This window comes from Lepus europaeus, chromosome 5 (genome assembly GCF_033115175.1).
Source record: "Lepus europaeus isolate LE1 chromosome 5, mLepTim1.pri, whole genome shotgun sequence".
Lineage (NCBI taxonomy): Eukaryota > Metazoa > Chordata > Mammalia > Lagomorpha > Leporidae > Lepus > Lepus europaeus.
In genome coordinates, this window is record NC_084831.1 from 55,499,155 (window position 1) to 55,513,633 (window position 14,479).

At 48.6% G+C, this 14,479-nt stretch overlaps 1 protein-coding gene and 1 pseudogene across 1 annotated transcript in view; both read left to right on the plus strand.

Annotated features, from left to right (window-relative positions):
* The first annotated feature begins 6,054 nt into the window (after positions 1 to 6,054).
* Positions 6,055 to 8,301, plus strand: LOC133759102 (signal peptidase complex subunit 1-like; annotated as a pseudogene).
* Positions 8,302 to 9,359: 1,058 nt separating this feature from the next.
* Positions 9,360 to 14,479, plus strand: part of ROR1 (receptor tyrosine kinase like orphan receptor 1) — a 475,658-nt gene continuing 470,538 nt past the window's right edge. Inside the window, exons 1-2 of the mRNA XM_062190090.1 lie at positions 9,360 to 9,385; positions 12,626 to 12,725. Of these exons, the coding sequence (XP_062046074.1) occupies positions 9,360 to 9,385; positions 12,626 to 12,725 (126 nt within the window). The remainder of the gene's footprint in view (positions 9,386 to 12,625; positions 12,726 to 14,479) is intronic.

Genomic DNA, 14,479 nt, shown 5'->3' on the forward strand with positions numbered 1-14,479 from the left:
GACCTGCAGAGTTAGGGGAGGCTTCCACAGAACTGGCATGCAGGAGCCAACAGCGAATGCTACCAACGAGCAGGGAGAACTTGGCTACCTGCCCTGTTTGCCTGCCTGAACCACCAGGTGCCCAGTGGGACCTGGGCTCCCTCTTGTGAGTATCCTAGGAGTGCTTCTGCTTGGCTGTGCCCACAGTGGTCTAAATCTGGAAACAGAGTCTGATCCATCAGAAGGAAGTGTTGCACACTCTGTGTGCTCCGAGCACTTTGTGCACAGTGTAACTACAACCACGCGACACCCATCATACTGTAGTAACGCGCCTGTCTCTTGCTGCTCTGTGCACTCTGTGACGAGAGAGGTCGAGTCTGATTCATGCCTGCTCCCACAGGGCCTTCTCCCATAATTGGCGGCCTGCAGGCACAGAGTAGGCACTTCTGCACTCAGGAGTTGTGAATTAGTGTTTGCGTGATGGAAACACCTCGTTCTGTCCCTCTTTCCTCAGCATCGGCTTCTGCTGTTTCTCAAATGTAAAGGAATTTAAACCAAATAGGCTTTCTTCAAAATCAGAATGGGTTAGGCTGTGTTTCAGTAAGAGCCTGTTCTAAAATCTCAGTGGCTTAACTTAACAAAAGTTTACTCTGACTCATGCAAACTCCCCTGTGGCTACGGGCAATTCTCCAGACAGCTGTTCTCCATAGAGTGGCTCATGATCCCAGGCTCCGGCATCTCTGCACAAGGCAAGGCACGGACTGGTGAAGAGTTCTCGCCCTCCCTCCCCTCGGAGCCTCTGGATCAGAGCTAGTCACGTGGCTGCACTCGACTGCAAGGCTGCCGGGAAGAGTCATTTTCCAGGTGTCCAGGGACGAGGGGAGGACTGGTGTGCAGTAAGCATGCCGAACAAGGGCTCAAGTTACAATGCAAGGCAGTGCAAATGAAAAGTGGGGAAATGGCCAAAGTTTGTCCTCCTATTGTGAGTGTATACTCTTTTATTTATTTATCCAATAAGTATTTCTTGAACACCTACTAGGAGCCCAACATTGCTGTAGGCACTGGGACACAGCACAGCAGTGAATAAAAATTGTCCCTGGCATCATGAGCTTCTATTCTAGAAGGGACAAATAATAGATAGTTTTCTAAACTCTCAGATGGTGACGTAGGCTATGGAAGTAAAAGAGGGTAAAAGGCTGGGGAGGGCTAGAGGAAGCTGCTACTTGGAGATGGTGATAGAGAAAGTGCTTGCTGCTAGGAGACTTGATGAAGTGAGAGAGACCTGCCAATACATGGGAGTGGGAGCAGAGGCAGGACCGCGGGCCGAGGGAAGACTCAGTGCCGTGGTCGATTCATGTAGTTCATTCACTCATCAAACTTCTAAGTGCTTACCACCACTATGGCAGACACTCCCTTATAGAGTTGGTACCATACATGTGAGTAAAACCCAGACAGCAATTCCAGCAGTCCACTGTCCAACAGAGGAGAGAGACATGCAAACTGATACGTGTGATGAGAAGTAAGAAATCGGAGGTAGCACAAAAGCCAGAGAGTTGCAGGTTCCATGTGGTTGGAGAAGAGCTAAGGAAGATGGTGGTGCATGTCCACACCCTCCACGTAGTCCACAGCGTTCCTCTAGTTTACGGGATGTTCCCTCTGCCATTTTCTCCCTAACTCTGCCCTGAGATTGCACTCTCTCCACTTTTTTTTTTTTTTTGACAGGCAGAGTGGACAGTGAGAGAGAGAGACAGAGAGAAAGGTCTTCCTTTTTGCCGTTGGTTCACCCTCCAATGGCCGCCGTGGCCGGCGCGCTGCAGCCGGCGCACCGCGCTGATCCAAAGCCAGGAGCCAGGTGCTTCTCCTGGTCTCCCATGGGGTACAGGGCCCAAGGACCCGGGCCATCCTCCACTGCACTCCTGGGCCATAGCAGAGAGCTGGCCTGGAAGAGGGGCAACCGGGACAGAATCCAGCGCCCCGACCAGGACTAGAACCCGGTGTGCCGGCGCCGCTAGGCGGAGGATTAGCATGTTGAGCTACGGCGCTGGCCTCTCTCCACTTTTTAAAAACTATCTTCCCTTAGACTAGAGCAGTAAACTAGAAGTAAAATTGACACTTTGAGAAGCAATGACTTTGAATAGCCTTTGTCTCAACTGTTGAGGGACAGTTTTTTTCTCCATACAATTTCTTAAACTCTTTAATTAAAATAGAGTTAATCATACATGTATAAAGTTAATTGAAAATAAGTCTTAGTAAAAAATAAGAATGGGAATAGGAGACGGAGGAAGAAGAAGGGTGGGAGAGTGGGTGGGAGGGCAGGTAAGGTGGGAAGAATCACCATGTTCCTAACGTTGCAATTATGAGATACGAAGTATGTAGTCCTTTAAAAAAAAGAGCTAAGGAAGATGTTATATAGTGACTTGAGAATCTAAATAGAAGTTAGGAAAATCAGGTATAAGGACACTGTACATGCTATCTCTTACTATATAATAAAATATCCCATGATTGTGGCTTGAAATCACATTTCATTACTTATATTTTTAAAAGATTTTATTTATTTATTTATTTGACAGGTAGAGTTACAGACAACGAGAGGGAGAGACAGAGAGAAACGTTTTCCATCCACTTGTTCACTCTTCAAATGGCTGCAACAGCTGGAGCTGGGCTGATCCAAAGCCAGGAGCCAGGAGCTTCCTTCAGGTCTCCCACATGGGTACAGGGGGCCAAGCCCCTGGACCATCATCCACTGCTTTCCCTTGCAGTAGCAGAGAGCTGGATCAGAAGAGGAGCAGCAGGCCGGCGCCACGGCTCACTACGCTAATCCTCCGCCTGCGGCGCCGACACCCCGGGTTCTAGTCCTGGTTGGAGCACCGGATTCTGTCCCAGTTGCTCCTCTTCCAGTCTGGCTCTCTGCTGTGGCCTGGGAAGGCAGTGGAGGATGGCCCAAGTGCTTGGGCCCTGCACCTGCATGGGAGACCAGGAGAAACACCTGGCTCCTGGCTTCAGATCAGCACAGCGCGCCGGCCACAACACGCCGGCTGCAACACGCCAGCCGTGGTGGCCACTTGGGTGGTGAACCAACGGAAGGAGGAAAACTTTTCTCTCTGTCTCTCTCACTGTCTAACTGCCTGTCCAGAAAAAAAAAAAAAAAAAAAAAAGAAGAAGAAGAAAAAAAGAAGAGGAGCAGCCAGGACTAGAACCGGCACATATGTGAGATGCTGGCATCGCAGGCAGAGGATTAACCTACTGTGCCACAGCCCTCGTTATTTCTTAAGTGGTAGGGCTTTGCTGGACAGTTCTTTTGGTGTGTGTGGTATGGTCACTCATGTGGTTGCATTCGGTTAGTAGTCTGGTGTAGGCTGAATACCCAAGGTGATTTCATGCCTGCGCATGGTGCCTCACTGGGGTGGTTGGAATATTTGGGGCTAACTGGACCTCTCTCTGTCTCTCCACAAGGTCTCTCATTTAGTCTACCTGAACTTTACGTGGTAGCTGGATCCCAAGACAGCATAGCCTCTTAAGGACTGGTCAAATCAATACAAAAGGTAGTCCAAATTTAAGGCAGGGAGTTGGGGAGGGGGTCATGGAAAAGTGTGGACCTGTTTGTCCAGGATGGGGAGTAATTTTTGGAGGCCATATTTTTTACAATTGATGGCCAGTGCTAACAATGTAATAGAGCAAGCTTTGCGTGTATGTGCTCCCACGCAAACTTTCTCCCATGATGTGAGCTCCTGTAGGAATCACTAATTGTGTTCACATATTCACCTGATGAGCCCAGTTTCTTTTTCAAGCAATGGGACCTGTTTGCCATCCCAATCATAAAGGAACATAGCAACCACCCAAACTGTATGTGAGGTATGTTTGGGCTGATTCTATAGCTCTCGTGTCTGCAGATGAACAGGGATGGGGAAAAGTGGTAGGACTGTGGATGATGGTTTTTGTCTTATTATGATGATAAGTAGTCAATTTTAAATGCCTGAGGGATGTCAAAATGTAAAAATAATTCTACTGCTGGATGAAGATAGAAACAAGGAAGCCAAAGCACGTGAGCAGGGGTTGGGTGAAGAGCAAACATGTTGGTCTGGAGACAGAGGAATTTGGAGGGGCCCAGGAAAGGAAGCCAGAGACACAGGCATGTCAAGGGGTTCTGGGGCAAACAATTTTGATCTGAACTCAGGAAATTGTGCTTGATTTCCAGCCAGAATGAGCTCAGCACCCCCAAGCAGTGGGGCTTGGGGAAATAAGGTTAGCCGGGCCTGGAGGTGGGAGAGGTTGGAGTGTAAAGGCAGCCTTATGTGTCCAGCTCTGCCCGCTGAATTCAATACTTGCATCTGACCTGCTTCCGTGGGGCTTGAATCCCCAAATGCACCATAACGTGTTCAACTCTGCCTTGTGTTCTCTACTACCCAGAGCGTTGGATTTCAGGCACCCATCATTGTAAAAAAAAAAAAAAAAATACAGAACAGTTAGGTCTGAGCTCAGACAGGACAGAGGCAAACTAGAAGGAACCCGTGTGATTGCTTTTGGTGGTGGTGGCGGCAGGGGAATTAATTGGGCTCCACAGCAAAGAGCTAAGGATTTCCTGAGAGGCCACATACACACACCAGGCAGCGCCTGATGATTTGAATGCTAGATATTAACCCTGACCCTTCAGCAAAGCAAAATCCTGATACAGAGACACAGTGTGAGATGTGAGACAACAATGTCTTTCCCTTCCCCCAGGCAGTGGTGATGTGTGTGTTGGGGTGGGTGGGAACATGCTGCACCCGGAGTCAGGAGGGGAATCACCTGATTGTATCTGTAGTGCACAGTGGATTCCAGGGTCATCGACTTGGACTTGAAGCCCTGCCATTTCCTGCCTGGACGACTGGCATGCCTTGGAGGAGAAGTTTGTAAAGTGATGACGAGAAGCTAAACATCTTCAAAGTACCCTGGGTAGTGAGTAATGTCCTCTCACACGGGCCCTGGTCATTTTGTTCACATTTGTCAGCCAAGGACCTTCTGATGAGTCAATTTCATTCTCAGCAGAAGACTTTGAATTCTGCCACAACTTGGTGTAGCGGCTGAGTGTTCTGGACTCCCTCCCCACCAGGTAGAGAGAGTTCCTTTCGTGTTGTGGTTTCAAATCCGCCTATCTCTGTGGCCAGATCGCTGTAGGCTCTGGAATTCAGTAAAGACACTTGCCCAGATAGAATAGAGAAGTGTGTTTCCTGACATCCCAGCCACCATCTGGGGCTTCTTTTACGTCAACAGTCATATTGTAGATCATATTGTACCCTGCTAGAACATTCACTGTCCACTCTTTCTCAGGGTACTTCAAGGCCCTCCCCAGAAACCTAGGAATCCCAGGGAGGGCAGTGGATTAGGAGAGGGACTGAAACACCTCAGTTCATCATACAGAGTCCTTCCCCGGAGTGGCCTTTGCAAGGGTTTTCTATTGAGAGGTTTCTTCTTTTATCTTAGGCTAAGGTCAGTGTTGCTTAGGTCCAAAATATTTCCGTATTGCTATCTGCCTGAGTGCTGTGTGGTCTCTCTGGAGGGAGAATCTCAAGGCGCAGTTCAGGTCCTCATCTAATCTTTTTTTTTTTTTTTTGACAGGCAGAGTGGACAGTGAGAGAGAGAGACAGAGAGAAAGGTCTTCCTTTGCCGTTGGTTCACCCTCCAATGGCCGCCGCGGTAGGCGCGCTGCTGCCGGCACACCGCACTAATCCGATGGCGGGAGCCAGGTGCTTCTCCTGGTCTCCCATGGGGTGCAGGGCCCAAGTACTTGGGCCATCCTCCACTGCACTCCCGGGCCACAGCAGAGAGCTGGCCTGGAAGAGGGGCAACCGGGACAGAATCCGGCACCCCGACCGGGACTAGAAACCGGTGTGCCGGCGCCGCAAGGCGGAGGATTAGCCTAGTGAGCCGCGGCGCCGGCTAGATTCTCATCTAATCATTTTAGAAGCACTCTCTGAAGTCCCCTGAGTTCCAGTCTTGTGGCCGATCACTGTGTTCCGGGGGCAGGGTGGACCTGGGGGTGATCCCCAGCCAGCACCGCCTGGTCTTTTCCAAGCCAGGCACTGCTAGATGGTGAGGATGTGGGCAGGTCTCAGCCCTGCAGGTGGTTCCCACCTAGTGAAGGGCTCGCCTGTGAGCAAGAGCCTTTCTTGCTCTTGTTCTCCAGAGGCTGGTAACCTGCAGGTACTGTACTGGTTTACTGTCTGTGACATGGGATGAATCATGTTCCACAATAACTCAGCACCTGGCACTTTGACCTCCTCTGCCATATTTAGTCAAGGCAATACTAGGAGTCAAAAACAACTGCCTCCCCACCCCCACCCCTGGTTCATGGATAAGAAATAAACAGAATAGAAGTTCATGTCTTGCTCCTGCCAAGCCCACATATGTTTCTGTCTACTGGACTAGTGTTCTCCAGGCAAGGCTACAGGAGCCTGGAGTTTGAAGGACACGCTGCATTCCAGCAGGTGCTGGACAAAGTGGAGAAGACACACACACTTCGTAACTGCTCCGGCCCCAGAGGGACATGCTTAGCTTCTGTTCATGTTCCATTGGTGAGAACAAAGCTCAGGGCCATACCAAGCTGCAAGGAAAGAGGGCATCCCTGGCTGGACATCGCTCTCCAGACTTCTCTCTCCACTCTGGGAAAGGACATGAACCTCAGTGGGACAGCTGACTGTCATGTCTGCCTTCTGTTGGCATGCTAAAACACTTTTATTATCTGTGCACTGATTTGCCTGACTCCCTCCTTTTTGTATCTTTGCTTTGCTCATCTACAGATGCTTCTTGATATATGATAGGGTTATGTCCTGATAAACCCATCATAAATTAAAAATACCATCAGTCATAAATGCATTTAATACGCCTAATCTACTGAACAGAGTAGCTTAGCCTTGCCTACTGTAAACATGCTTAGAATGATGACATTAGCCTATGGTTGGGAAAAAGCATGTAACACAGAATATTTTATAGGAAACTGTCGAATGTCTTGTGTAATTTATTGACTGCAGTAAGCTCTGTAGTAAGTACGGTTGTTTCCTCCATGATCAAAAGGCTGGTTGGGAGTTTTGACTCAATGCTGCTGTGCAGCCTCAGGAGAGAGGCTATGGTATTGCACACTGCTAGCCCAGGAAATTAACAAAATTCAAAATTCAGAGGTGCACATTTAGCCCAGCCATTAACACACCCACATCCCATATTAGAGAGCCTGGATTTGAATCCCAGCTCCAGCTCCTAACTCCAACTTTTTGTTATTGCTGACCCTAGGAAGCAGCAGGTGATGGTGCTAGTAATCAGGTTCCTGCCACCCATCTGGGAGACCTGGATTGAGTTCCTGAGTCCTGGTTTCAGCCTGGCTCAGCTCTGGCCACTTTGAGCATCTGGGGAGTAAATCAAATGGAAGCTGTCTGTCTGTCTGTGTCTAGGTGTTTCTCTAGCTGCCTCTCAAATAGATGGATTTCTTCTCTTTCCTTTCCTTTTCTTTTCTTTTAAGACAGGCAGAGTTAGACAGTGAGAGAAAGAGAGAGAGACGGAGAGAAAGGTCTTCCTTTCTCTGTTGGTTCACCCCCCAAGTGGCCGCTTTGGTGGGCGTGTTGCGGCCAGCGCGCTGCGCCAATCCGAAGCCAGGAGCCAGGTGCTTCTCCTGGTCTCCCATGTGGGTGCAGGGCCCAAAGACCTGGGCCATCCTCCACTGCACTTCCGGGCCACAGCAGAGAGCTGGACTGGAAGAGGAGCAACTGGGACAGAATCCGGCGCCCCAACGGGGACTAGAACCCGGAGTGCCAGCGCCGCAGGTGGAGGATTAGCCTAGTGAGCCGCAGCGCCGGACAAATAGATGGATTTCTAAAATCAAAGTGTGGCTTCAGCTTCCATGGTCTCAGCCATCACACACTGAAGTTGGGCAGGTGCTCCAGGTTGTGAGCACTGTCCTCCAGTCCCTGAGTGCTGGCCACCCCTTGCTCTGCCACCCACCTGCTTGAGCAGGCGGGTTAGGACATCTGAGCTTGCTACCCACACAGATGGATTACATGGGCCATAAGCTGGCTGAACAGATGTTATGGGGAATTTTTCTTTTTTCTGCAATAGTTGGATTTATCTACACTGAATGGTTCAGGTGGATTGTGTACATAGTTATGGCTGGATTTGCCTTTTTTGTGTTTGCTGACACTTCCTCCATGGCTAATTTAACAGTGACATCCCCTCAAATGGTTCCCTGTTCAAGATTCATGCACAGAAGACAAGAAATCAGGAGACAAAACAATTAAGAGGAAAACTAAAAATAATTGGTGTTTCCATGATTCAGCACCTGCTTTGTTCCTGAGATGAGCTACATTGCTTTCACAGCCAAAACCATCCATGCTCTTACAGCACCACCGTGTCTAGACTTAATTCCCTTTATATTTCATTTCCAACCTAGTTGAGGTTTGATTTATAAATATTTTAAGCGCTCTCTTCATCATCTTGCTGTGAAATGAAAAACAGAAAGCTCAAGTATGAGAAGTTTCAGGTATGCATCGATAATCAATGCCTCACAATAGTAAAAACAGCAACAGCAACAGTAACAAAATCTGGCTCCTGCTGATTGTGTTTGCATCTCACAAGATGGTCCTGAGCCAGTCATTTCCCCTCATGGGCCTTCATGTTCTCACATGTGGAATAAAAGCAGAATGCTTGTAGTAGTCAGATTTTTGTCAATATAACAAATATCCAAGAAGAGTTACTTATGAGGGAAGAAAGTTTATTTTGGCTTACGATTTTGGAGGTTCACAGTCCAAGAACAGGTGATCCCAGTGGCCCAGTGTCTGATGAGGGTGATGGATGGTGAAATGAGGGCAGAAGAGGGAAGCCATGGGAACCAGGAAGCCAAAACAAGGAGCATGCTTCTCCATGCAGCCTCTCCTTGCAAAGCCACCACAATTCAACCACGGAGACTCTACGCTCAAAACTTCAATCCAATCACTTCTGCTTCAGATAGCGAACTGGGTTAAGTCTCCACTCTTTCAGCACCAGTAGCAGCACAAGACTTTGGGAAGCCGAATCTTGTCCAAAGCGTAGCAAATACCTACCAGATGGGGGAGTCAAGAGATGAAATGTGATTCACATCCTAGGCGCCTAGTACCGCACCCGACAAAAGAAATTCAACCCTATTTAGTTATAGTTAGTTGGGAGAATGATGGAAGAAACTCCTGTCAGTCATTTTCTTACTAGTTTCTGCTCATTTTGGGGGCTGTCTTTCTTGGTATTAGTTAGAGATGTGGAGAGTAGGACAAGGAGATGGAAGGGAAACTGGAGTTTTCTCAACTACTCAAGAAAGTCACTGAAGGCAGGAAGTGTGCCTGAGTGTCTATATGTAAGGCTTTCCCCTGTGTGCGCACATAGAGGGGATGCCTGATAAACTGATGCTGCACCGGTGAGTTCTGCTGGGTCATGGGTGAATGATTACACCATTGCCACCCAGGGGCTGGACACTGACCCCAGAGACGGCCATAGGCCAGAGCTGGGGTTGCCTGATTTCCCAGCATCAAACCATATTTGGTTCTCCTGGTTCCAGAGCACAAGGCAATGTTTCTAAGGTGGAAAGGTCAATGCTGGTCCTTTCCTGACTGTTCCCAGATGACTTTGGACCTGTGGATTGACCTCAGTCAAATTGCTTCCTGGGGTATTTGGTGCAATGTCTTTCCAACAAACCATAGGTCACTATGGCTGGGCTTGCGTTAGAGATCAGAAGACTTGATTTCGAGTCCTACATGGGCCACTATTTTAACAGGGCTGAGTGGCAGAGTTGGAAAGAGCACAGGCTTTGAAGTTCAACTGCTCTGGCTTCAAATCCAGACTTGGCAACAAGACTTAGGCAACTTAGTCAACCATGCCAAGTCTCAGTGTTCTCATCTACAAAATGGGAACAATCATCTTGCCACCCTCCCTCTCCCTCTCCTTCCCTCACAAAGCTGGAGTCACGGGCTCTGGAGGCAGACACCTTGGGCTCATTTTTTTTTTTAAGATTTTTTTTTTTTAATTTGAAAGACAGAGTTCCAGAGAGGTGTAGAGACAGAGATAGAGGCCTTCCACCTGCTGTTTCACTCCCCAGGTGGTCGCAATGGTGGAGCTGCACCGATCCGAAGCCAGGAGCCAGGAGCTTCTTCGGGTCTCCCACGTGGGTGCAGGGACCCAAGGACTTGGGCCATCTTCTACTGCTTTCCTAGGCCATAGCAGACAGCTGGATTGGAAGAGGGCCAGCCAGGACTAGAACTGGTGCCCATATAGGACACCAGCACTTCAGGCCAGGGCATTAACCTGCTGCACCACAACACTCTCCCCTGCCCAGCTCATTTACCTGTGGGTGCATTAACCTTTCTGTGCCTCGATTTTCCCACATGTAAATGGACAATAATAACTTTCTGTCATCTACGCTCACAGCGAAGAATAGCTGAATTATTTAATATGAAAAATTTAGGTTGGGCACAAAATAACCAACCAATTGCGGTAAGTAATCCTAGCTCTTATTACTACTATTGAGAGGTTTGAATGAATGCAGAGTTGTGTGACAGCCCTGAGATGTCGGGTTTCATCAGCACAGCAACAGGCCCTCCCCTGTCCCGTCCTCAGGACACTGTTTCAGCTCTACTCCTGGTCCCTGTGCAGTCATAGGAAATGCCAGCATCGAGGGGCCCTTGCTGACTTCCATGCTCCTATGCCTGTGGCAAAGGATTAACAGGTTTTCTCCACGGCACGGCCTGTGCTCTGGTGCTTTCATGCCACCATGCTTGAAATGCACGTGCCATCAGTACAGCTCCAACAACACGCACTGAAGCATTCCCTCCCACCCCACTCCCATGGGATTCCACTTCCCTGGAGTGGGAGGGGACTGACTCCAGGCCAGCATCATAGACCGCACAAGGGGAACTGGCATGCTGGGGCCTCTTTTAGGGTGATCCATCTTCTGATACCCCACACTGGGAAACTGCAGGCCATGGGGTTTGGGAAGAGAAAGACTGTACCAGAGGTCGACCAATCTGCCTTTGAATCCAAGTTGCACCTTAGCCAAGTGCTGTTGACTCCTTGGCCTCCCCTTTTTGAGCTCCATTCCTTTACCCACAAGTCAGGGTCACTGACATTTTCTCCATGGTGCTGCTGTGGATGAGACGGCGCAGTGTCTGGCCCATTACAAGCTTTGAAAAAATGTTAACTAAAGCCACTGAGACAGGGGTCATCAAACCCGCGTGCTAAAAAGACATCTGCGACAAATGTCTGCAAGGCATTGGGTAAATCATCTGGCTCCTGCAGATCTTCATTTTCTTCATCTGGGACGTGGGTATGGTAGCTCTATACCATGGCAGCTTAGCTAAGTGGGAATCACGTCTCTCAGTGGATTTGGGCACAAGGCGATGATCTTCATTTTCTTCATCTGGGACGTGGGTATGGTAGCTCTATACCATGGCAGCTTAGCTAAGTGGGAATCACGTCTTTCAGTGGATTTGGGCACAAGGCGACTCTGTGCTAGATTTAGAAGGTGGAAGTGATAGAGCAGCCATTTTTATGTTGCATGGTGGCAGCATGCCCCCACTGTCACTGATCTGCTGGCATAGCTTGTTGGTGTGGGGCTGCACCCAAACCCGGGCCTCCTTCTGCTCCTACTGGAACCTTCAGCTTCTCAGGTCCTGGACTGGAGTGTATATAGCCCCATGCAGAGGGCACGGCTTCTCCTGCAAGTCACAGAGGCCTCAGATGCGGGAGACAGATGCAGGTTCCAGTTCATCTGTGTGGCTTCCGCATTTTCCATATGGATTCTAATGTGTCCATGTGGACAATGGTTTATGTTTAGCTTTCCTTCTGGATCTCCAGGCTTGCTAAATTGTATCAACTTTGGGTCCAACGCCCAACACAGAAATGTCTCTGGCAGGCTGCACAATTGCACAAGGCCTAATTTCTATCAACCCCCCCTTGTTCTGTAACAGCCATAATGAATCTACTTTTCTGCTGAGACTCTGACATCATGGGGGTAGTAGCAGCAACCCCCAAGATTCCTTTAAGGACCCAATGAGACCATGGATGAGAAATTGCTTTGAAAAGTACCTGTGTTGTGTGAGTGAGTGTGTGTGTGTCTTTTTCAAAAATCACATATGAAAAAATGATCCCTTAAACTCAGAAATGTAATTCTTTCAAACATTCTAAAAGCAAAACAAAGTTGCCAATAGAATTCTTGGCTTCTCTAAGACCTGCACATTGTTTTCTTTTCCAGGCCAAACTCTTGGATGAGCTTTGACACTGTTCTCTCCAACACACCTTTTTTTTTTAACATTCCAGAATCCACTCACTTCTCACCACCTGCACCTACAGCTCCCTGGTCAGAGTCTGCAAAGGGCTCCTTTGTGGCCTCCCCTCCATTCTCACCCTGAAATGATCTGATTAAAACCCGAGCTGCATCGTCTCTTTTTTTCTGCTTAGAGCCCTCCAGGGGCTTCCCTTCCTTCTCAGAGGAAAAGTCAAATTCCTCTGGATGACCCAACTGGCCTGGCTCCTACAGCTTCTCTGATTTCATTTCCTGCCACCTTCTCCCTCCGTCACGCAGCACTGGCCGTACTGGCTCGCTTGCCATCTTCATACATACAGGGTGTGTGCTAGCCCTTAAAACCCTTTTCCTGTTTTCCAGGGAGGAGGAATCAGATGTTGAAATGATGACTGTCTTGCGTTACTGTTGGTTTCGATACATCTGGGGACATTGCTTGCCACCCGTGCACAAGTATTTACCAGTAAACTATATGACCTCAGACCAAAGCTGGATGCCATCCTGGAAAGTGCTTTTTACCAGAAATTAAATACAAATTGAGGTCAATGTTAGTATTATGGGGAACAATGGCAACTTAGATGTCAATTACTATAGTTCACAGCACCATTTTGTGTCTCTGTTGCTGGCCGGTGTGTTCAAAGTGCTTTCAAGTTTGCCATTTTCTTTCTTTCTTTCTTTCTTTCTTTCTTTCTTTCTTTCTTTCTTTCTTTCTTTCTTTCTTTCTTTCTTTCTTCTTTTCTTAAGATTTATTTATTTATTTGAAAGTCAGAGTTACAGAGAGAGGCAGAGACAGAGAGAGAGAGAGAGAGAGATCTTCCATCCACTGGTTCACTCCCCAAATGGATGCAATGGTCTTGGCTGGGCCAGGCCAAAGCCAGGAGCCAGGAACTTCTTCCAGGTTTCCCACGTGCAGGCAGGGGGCCCAAGGACTTAGACCATCTTCTGCTACTTTCCCAAGCACATTAGCAGGGAGATGGATTGGAGGACTCAAAAAGTGACTGGATGGGATGCCAGCGTCACAGGTGGTAACTTTACCCATTATGCTACAACACCAGCCCATGTTATTTTATTTTCTAATTTTTTTAATGATTCATTTATTTGAAAGACAGAATGGCACAGAGAGAAGGAAAGAAAGAGATAGAGATCAGTCAATAGGTAGATAGTTCTTGCATCTTCCGGTTCATTCTTCAAATGGCCACAATGGGTAGGACTGGACCAGGCCAAAGCTGGGGGCCTGGAACTCAGACCAGGACTCCATGTGGGTGGCAGGAACTCAAGTAATTGGGCCTCTGAGGAGCATTAGCAGGGAGCTGGATTAAAGCACGGAGTAGCTGGGGCTCAAACCAGGTGTTCTGATATGGGATGTGGACATCCTAAGCAGTAGCTTAACATACTGGGCCACAAGGCCTGCTGCATTCTTTTAAATTGAAAAATTATTTATCTGTTTAAATGATAGAGAGAAAGAGAGAGAGAGGGAGAGAGAAAGAGAGCGCGCGCTCCCATTTGCTGGCTCACTCTCCAAATGGCCTTCAACAGCTGGGCTGGGCCAAGCCAAAGCCACAGCCAGGAACTCAATCCGGGTCTCCCTTGTGGTGTAAGGGATGCAGGTACTTGAGCCACCACCTATTATCTCCCACAGTGCACATTACCAGGAAGCTGGAATCAGAGGTGAGACAGGGACTGGAACCCAGGCACTCCAGGTATGGGATGTGGGTCTCCTCAGCAGTGCCCAGTGCCTCCCGCTCTGTTATTTCAGCAGCACTAGCAGTTGAGTATTGCTCCCCCCTTTTTTACAGATAGGGAAACAGCCTCAGAGGAATTAAGTCATCCAGAGTCAAAGAACTAGTAGTTGCCAAGGCTACATTTGCCAATACCAGGCTCCCTTCTCTTCCTCTATATTCTAGCTAAGAACTACTTAGGGCTGGTGCTGTGGCTAGCAGGTAAAGCCTCCACCTGCAGCACCAGCATCCATGTGGGTGCCGGTTTGTGTCCCGGCTGCTCCCCTTCCTATCCAGCTCCCTGCCAATGTGTCTGGGAAAGCAGGTGATGATGACCCAAATGCCTGGGCCCCTGCCACCCATGTGGGAGACCGGGAAGGAGCTTCTGGCTCCTGGCTTTGGATCAGTCCAGTCCAACCATTGCAGCCATTTGGGGAGTGAACCAGCATATACAAGATTCTCTCTCTCTCTCTCTCTCTCTCTCTCTCCCTCTCTGTCT